The following is an 8,256-nucleotide window of genomic DNA, read 5'->3' as shown; positions in this document are numbered from 1 at the left end:
AACATTGAATATGTCACTGGAAAGGCCTTAAAAGCTTTGAATGTTCTTTTCTGAAAATGTAACGACTTTGACCTCTCGCCCAAAACTTTGTGTCAACTATTTGATGCATTTTTAACACCAATACTTAACTATTCTTGTGAAGTTTGGGGATAAACGAAATCAAAAGAACTAGAAAGAATCCATCTTAAATTTTGTAAAAGATTATTAAGAGTAAGAAGCAATACGTGTTCTGCGGCAGTTTATGGTGAACTTGGCCGATATCCACTGTATATCCACAGATACATCAGAATAATTAAATATTGGTTTAAAATTAAAGACAATGATAATATTATATTAAGTGTAGTTTATAACGAGGCTCTTAAAGACTGTATTAGTGGAAAGAGAAATTGGGTAACCAATGTAAAAAATCTCCTTAATAATTATGGATTTGCATACGTGTTTGAAAATCACCAGTTTGTTAACAAAAAGACATTTCTCAGTGAATTTAAATGCAGAGTCATAGATTGTTTTAAACAAGATTGGTTGCACACACTGGAAAGTCCAGTTTTATTATTGTACAAAGAATTCAAAATATCGTTTGAATATGAACAATATTTAGATATCTTATCTAAAAGTCTCAGATTTTACTTCTGTGGATTAAGAATTTCAAGTCACCCATTAAGAATTCAAACGGGTAGGTTTAGTAATAATCGCATAGCTAGGGAAGATAGATATTGTACTTGTTGTAACTCACGTGACATTGAAGATGAATACCATTTTATGTTAATATGCCCTTGTTATAGCGATGTCAGAAAAAAAGACATACAAACTTATTATTTCAAGCGACCATCAGTATATAAATTTCTGAGCCTAATGAAAACATGTTCTAAAGAAGAAGTTATTAAGCTAGCTGTTTTTGTGAAAGATGCTCTTTTAATTAGGAAGTCTATATTGAATGTTGTTCAGAATACGAATACGTCCAACTGAATTGTTATGTTAAACGGATTTGATTGTGTGCTTGTTTATTCAATTGTTTTGTGTAATTGTATTTATATAATAAAATATACCTAATACGAATACCACCAGCTGAATTTTATGTTCCGCGAGTTTGATTTTGATTTTGTATCTGTTTATTTGTTTATTTTAATTGTTTGTGTAATTATATTTACGCATGAAGTGTAAATTAACTTTCATTCATACTGGATACGAAACTTAGTAATTGTAGTTATGTTATGTAACATATCTAATGTATCCACTTATTTAATATATTTGTGCATAATGTATATAAGATAACAAATTGCCATTTGTCAGATTGTTAAATTTGGCGCCAAATTTACATAGTGAGCTATTTCTCTCTATTATAAGTTAATCATTATTATACACATAACATTTGTTGATGTTACTTTATTTTCCATAAATGCTTATAGCTCTTTGCCACTCTGTTGCACACATACTTGGTAAAAATTCGATTTTTTCTTGTTTTCATTGTTGTGTGTTTACCCACCACTGTCATGTATTATGTTAGATACTATGTATTACTTTTATTACTGTATAATCTCTTTCTTTTCACATGACCTTTTGATATATTTATTATTTCATGGTTAAGACTGACGATGTACTATGTACAAGTCGTAATAAAATTTCTGTTCTGTTCTGTTCTGTTCTGTTCTGTTCTGTTCTGATTACAAACGAAGAATGGATAAAATTTCAGAATTAAGGAAAAGTAAACCAAGGGAATTTTGGAAACATTTTAAGTCAAAAACCAATAGATCTAATAATATACCGTTAGCGGAATTTACAGATTATTTTTCGAAGATTAGCTCGAATAATATGGGTGCATCGAATTAAGAAGCGGAAAGTTTTAATTGTTGTTATGATTTTAATCTACCTAATAATGTATATCCTGAATTAGATGAACCGATAACGGTGCATGAAATAACAACTGCTGTAAAATCACTTAAACGATTTAAAGCTTATGGAAGTGACAACATTTTAAATGAATATTTTATAGAATCTATTGACATTCTGTCATCTCATTTATGTGATTTATTTAACAATATACTAAATTCCGGTTATTTTCCGGACCAGTGGACGGAAGGTATTATTATCCCGCTTCATAAAAAAGGTTCCAAATCCGATGTTAATAATTATAGAGGAATTACGTTAGTGAGCTGTTTGTCAAAATTATTCACGACTGTTATAAATAAACGTGTTGAAAATATCTGTACAAAACATCGTTTCGGACGCCCAATTCGGATTTCGAAAAGGACGATCCACTACTGACGCAATATTTATTTTATATTCTTTGATAAATCATTATTTATTTGAAAACAAACGTTTGTATGTTATTTTTGTCGATATGATGAAATGTTTTGATAGAAATGCTTTATGGTTAAAAATGTTTAAATGTGGAATTCAAGGCAAAATATTAAGAATTGTGAGAGATATGTACCAAAAAGTTAAGTCATGTGTAAAATCATTATCTTCATTTTCAGATTACTTTAGCTATGCTATTGGCTTGCGTCAAGGAGAAGTTATATCCCCTTTGTTGTTTTCTATCTTTGTAGAAGATCTTGTGTTGTTTTTGCAAAATAATATTGATTCAGGTTTGCAACTAGATGACATTGTTTTAATTGTATTACTTTTTGCAGACGACATGGCCATTGTGGGTAAATCACCAGAGGAAATCCAGAACCATTTAGATAATTTATATACTTAGTGCAATACCTGGGGACTGAAAGTTAATATTGAAAAGACAAATACAGTCGAAACTGACCTAACGGCCACCTGATTATTTTTTTTCATCTGCCCCTTCTGTTTTGTTGTTTGAAAATTACCCATAAAATTCATTTGAAATCTCAAGAGATAAATAGCAGCATGCTACACCCTGCTCCTTTTTACATGACTTGATGTTAATTAGTCCCCAATTCTATATGGCCAAGGACAAATTTGGACAAATTTGCAGATTTGACAAATAAGTCTTAACTGGGATCCCAAAGGCAGAGTCTTTCCTTTAACTTATATTTAATTTAATTCAAGATCTGAGTTGCTCTTTGGCAAATCTTAGTTGGTCACAATATTCAACTTAAGATTTTTCACTTTGTAGTTATTATATTTTATGATTTTAATATCAGATAACATCTCTCTTCAAACGTTTAACATGATTGATTGGTGAATTCAGAAACAAGATCAGTGCATCATGAGATAAAAAAGAGGCAGTGTCTTTCCTTTAACTTGTATTTAATTTAATTCAAGATCTGAGTTGCTCTTTGGCAAATCTTAGTTGGTCACAATATTCAACTGAAGTTTTTTCACTTTGTAGTTATTATATTTTATGATTTTAATATCAGATATCATCTCTCTTCAAACGTTTAACATGATTGATTGGTGAATTCAGAAACAAGATCAATGCATCATGAGATTAAAAAAATATGTAATAGTGAAAATGACAGTTAAAAAACACTAGATTATCTGCCTTAAATCTGAGATGATATGGTGATGTATTGGAATTTCTCATAAATAATGTGTCCGGTAGTTGTATAATTTTATAGTCACATCATGAGTGGAGTCATAATCCCCCAAACAAACGAATACTTACCAAGTTGAAGTTTGGTTGGGATTCTATGTAGTCATATATCTACTGAAGAGATCACATGAGATGCGCGCCGAACCGTGACCATAATATCAGTACTTAACAGCTTCAAACCATAAATTTTCGAAAACATAGAGCACAAACACCCTATATAGATATTAAGAACAACCTCCGTGCACAATTTCCTGGGAGGGTATACACAAAAACATTTCATAACTAACATTGTGGGTGGGCATGTGATCTCTTCAGTAGATATATGACTACATAGAATCCCAACCAAACTTCAACTTGGTAAGTATTCGTTTGTTTGGGGGATTCTATTACGTCATACTACTTCCGAGACCACATGAGACTTTAAAGCAATACAGAGAAAATTTATGACATATGTAGAAATTTCTACATACCAGTGTAGTTGTCCAACCTATTGTGAAGAATCCAATAAAGAATCCGAGAAGGATCTTTGCTGTTGTATGTCTCTATTATAGAACCGGTTGAACGTTGTAGCATTATTCCATCCCGCAACAGATAGTATTTCCTTAATAGGTACAAACTGACTAACTTTGGATGTTGATGCACCTCTTATTGAATGAGCTTTATAAACGTTAATGTCAATTCCAGCTAAATGCATAACTGTTTTAAGCCATCGGCTAATAGTACTTGCAGTCACAGCATGGTATGGTTTCAAATAACTGATGAATAACAAATGTTCCCCTTTTCTTAAAGGTTCAGTTCGCTTGATATATTCCCTCAAAGTATGTACAACACAAATGTTTTTATCAGGAAAATATTCCTTTAATTCAACATATGGTACACGCCTACCAGGCTTACATTGTTTTAAAGAGTTACTGTACTGTAACACAATAGAATTATGACCTTGCCTAAGGCCCTCAAGTGTCAATAACTTTAAGGACTGAACTCGGCTAGCTTGTGTCAGGGCAATCAACATTGCTAATTTCAATGTAAGATTTTTTAATGTCAATAACCTTACATCAGGTAAATTTTTTAAATACTTCAACACTATATTCACATCCCAAACATCTTTATACCTTGCCTTAGATGGTCTTAAATTAAAAACACCATTGAGAAATCTTTTAATCAACGGATGTTGGCCAACCACAAAACCGTCTAACAAAAAACCTAATGATGACAAGGCACTTCGTGCAATATTAATAGTGTCATATGACAAACCACTGTCAAATAATTGTGTAAGAAAATCTAAAACATCATTCACAGTAACTTGAAGTGTATTAATCTCCCTTTTACTACAGAACAAAAACCATCTTCGAATGTATACCGAGTACTGTTTTTGAGTGGAAGGTTTCCATGAAGCAAGCATGATGTCAACAGCTCGTTTTGGAATTTGTCTGTCTTCAAAGGATTTCCTGATAATCGAGAAACAACTAACTGGAGTTTGCCTGCCAAAGGATGTACTTTGGACGTATTGGCTATCATCAGTGTAGTCCTTTCGACTGGAATCACTAACGGAATATCTATCAATAGTTCCAAGAAACTGTTCCACCAGTTCTGAGTTGGCCACAGTGGAAGTATCATAATACATTCGCCCTTGTCCCTCCTGAGCTTCGCCAGAGTCCGTCCAATCAAACTGAAAGGACAAAATATGTACATCAATAATTTTGACCAGTCGCATGAAAAAGCATCTACATATTTTGCGTCTGCATCTGGTTTCCATGAAACAAAGATCGGCAACTGGGTATTTACCCTAGATGCAAACATATCAATCTGTGGTAATCCCCATTTGTCAATAATTTTTGAAAAAATTTCCTTATTCAACTGCCATTCAATATTGTCATTAAAATTCCTTGAACCAAAGTCAGCAATATTGCTAACACCAGGAATATGAGTCGCTGATAGCCAAATATTCTTATTCATACACCAAACCAACAAATCATGAACCAAGTCATTACAATCTAGTGATTTACAACCACTCATGTTTTGAATATATGCTACAGCACAAGAGTTGTCTGAACAAATTCTTACATGCAAATGGTGTTTTTCTTTGCAAAATGCTTTGACAGCTAAAGATGATGCTAATAATTCCAAATAATTAATGTGATGTGTAGCTTCAACAACTGACCATCTGCCACCAATTTCTTGGCCATCACATTTTGCAGCCCAACCTAGTGTTGAAGCATCTGTGGTTATTGACAAATCAGGATTTCCATGATCAATAAGCCTTTTTTGATAACTTAAATTATCAATCCACCATTTTAATTCAACTTTCATTTCGCATGTGATATACATTAATTTGGAAAAATCACCTTTCGCTTTATTCAGTGCTTGAATTTTACCAATTTCAATTTTCCGGTAAAACAAACGGCCATATTCTACTGCGGAAAAACTTGAAACCATTAGACCTACAAGTCTAGCAACTGATTGAATTGTTGCTTTTGATTTGTAAAACAAAACTGAACACTCTGAGATTAAAGTATGTACTTTAGATACTGGCAAAGATACTTCCATTTTCTCAGAATCAATTTCATTACCCAAAAAGGTAATTTTTGTTGTGGGAATTAGAACCGATTTTGTTTCATGGATTATGAACCCTAGTTCAGTCATCAACAAAACTGTGTCAACCACATTTTGTCTACATTCTTGATATGTATCACCAAGAAGTAAAGAATCATCAATAAAACCAGAATTTGAATGACCACGCATTCGCAATGCAGCAAAAACTGGTTTCATAAGTTTAGTGAAAATTCTCGGGGCAAAAGAAATACCATTTGGTAATGCACAATATTGATAAACATGACCAGAAAATGTAAATCTGAGTTTTACTTGATCTTCCTCAGCTATATAAATAGAATAGTAAGCATGTTTGAGATCAACAGATGCCATAAAACAACCTGGACGTACCATTTTTAGAGCAGACTCAAAGGTGTCCATTTTAAAATGGTGATATTCAATATATTTATTTAACTCTTTTAAGTTTAAAATCAGTCTATATTCCCCAGGTGTCTTTTTGGGAACAACAAAAATAGGAGAAAGAAACTCATTTGGAACATGAGAAACCTCTTTAATAACTTTTTGTTCTTGCAATTTTTGTAATTCTTGTTCCACTACAGATCTCTCTGTAGAATTAAAATTTGTTTCTCTACAAATTAATCTAGTTGGTCTCCTATTATCAATAAAAGGTATATGACAACTTTTTATAATATCAATGACATTTGGATCATTCGTTAATTTAGTCCAATTTTTTTCAAAATACCGTATTCTACCGGCTTCAAATTTATCACTAACCTGACTTATTTCTTCTGCCCCTCCCTCTGGTTTTTTGCAGGCACTGGAATTCTGTCCTCAGTCCTGATGTAACCAGGGAAACCAGGATATCCACGGCCCCGAAAACCTCTTCGGAAGCCCCGTATTCCTCGCCTATATGGCATATTTCGATATCCTCGTCCACGAAAAAACTTTCCAATTTTTCCAATCTTGCTCATATCCTGTATGTCCTTGACATTTTTGTTCACATCCGTTTCATTACCATACAGGAAATCAGTGAATGGTAAACTTGGAGAAGTCAAAGGATAGAACTTTGGATCCAAATCATTCCTGTGTGACTCTTTTCTCTTGTTATTTATTAACTAGTTTGACTGTCCAAGCAAAGCAAGAGCATTAGTTCCCCACTCTAACGACTGAGCGTCAACATTTTGACCTTCTTTGTCTAACAATTTTGCAATGTTAATAGAGGCTTTCACAACATTATTCTGAATAGACTGCATTTTAGCATCTTCAGTTTGTGTTTGAGGTTTCAAAAGGCGCCAGATTCCTGGATTTACCCTCGTTTTTGTCAACGCCTCACAATTTACTGGCCTATGGACATCCTTACAAATTTCTGTCACACGTTCTTCTGAAACACCACTTCGGAACGAAGTGTTGATAAACATAGCAAGATCATCATTGACTTCATTGTCAACTTTTTCGGAGAACAAAAACTTGTCGGACAAACCTTTGAAACATTGCCTTGAATTTTTACCAGGTTCACATTCTGACTGAACACCATCTATAATAGTGTTACTACAATTAATGTCAACAGGCTGCTGTTCATGTTCGTCAATTTCATGATAGTCCCCCTGAAACTGAACATCTGGTGTGTGGTCATACCATTCATAAAGAGTGTCAACTCTACCATTCAACTTTTCTAATTTCTCACCTTGTTGTACGACATTAGAGTTTAACTCACGCAGAATAAGGAGCACCTCCTTTGTTGGATCTTTGTCAGTTTTTTGAGGTTTGTCTGGTTTTTTCATAGGCTGTTTAGAAACAGTAGCAGGCTTTTCAACCTGAATAGGCACATTAATGTTCTCTTTATCGCCACTGCCACCGGCAGGGGATTTTCCTTTAGTCAGTAACATTGATTCCGCCATCTTGAACCATGTGCTACTACATTCAGTGCGTGACTATTCTTAATCAATTATTCACTTTTATTTAAAAAATAAATAAATTATATTATTATAAATGCAAACAAATGAAGAATAACCGCGTTATTCTTATTATAATGAAAAAACAAAACATATATAATTAAAACAACAACGTTGTTTTCAATAAATTTTTGTCACGGTCACACTCCACTAAACTAGCAGAGCAATAGAATTCGTCTATACACGATGAATTCTGAAAGCGCACTGATATTATGGTCACGGTTCGGCGCGCATCTCATGTGGTCTCGG

At 33.3% G+C, this 8,256-nt stretch overlaps 1 protein-coding gene across 1 annotated transcript; it reads right to left on the bottom strand.

Moving 5' to 3' along the window:
* Positions 1–3,555: 3,555 nt before the first annotated feature.
* On the bottom strand, positions 3,556–7,148 carry LOC127860415 (uncharacterized). Its single transcript, XM_052398486.1, has 2 exons — positions 6,830–7,148; positions 3,556–5,174 (listed from the first exon to the last, which is right to left on the bottom strand). The coding sequence occupies exon 2, from the start codon at positions 5,127–5,129 to the stop codon at positions 3,993–3,995; it is 1,137 nt and encodes a 378-aa protein (XP_052254446.1). The 5' UTR covers positions 5,130–5,174; positions 6,830–7,148; the 3' UTR covers positions 3,556–3,992.
* Positions 7,149–8,256: the final 1,108 nt, after the last annotated feature.

The sequence above is a fragment of the Dreissena polymorpha genome, chromosome 15, assembly GCF_020536995.1.
Source record: "Dreissena polymorpha isolate Duluth1 chromosome 15, UMN_Dpol_1.0, whole genome shotgun sequence".
Lineage (NCBI taxonomy): Eukaryota > Metazoa > Mollusca > Bivalvia > Myida > Dreissenidae > Dreissena > Dreissena polymorpha.
This window is presented reverse-complemented; position numbering and strand designations above follow the sequence as displayed.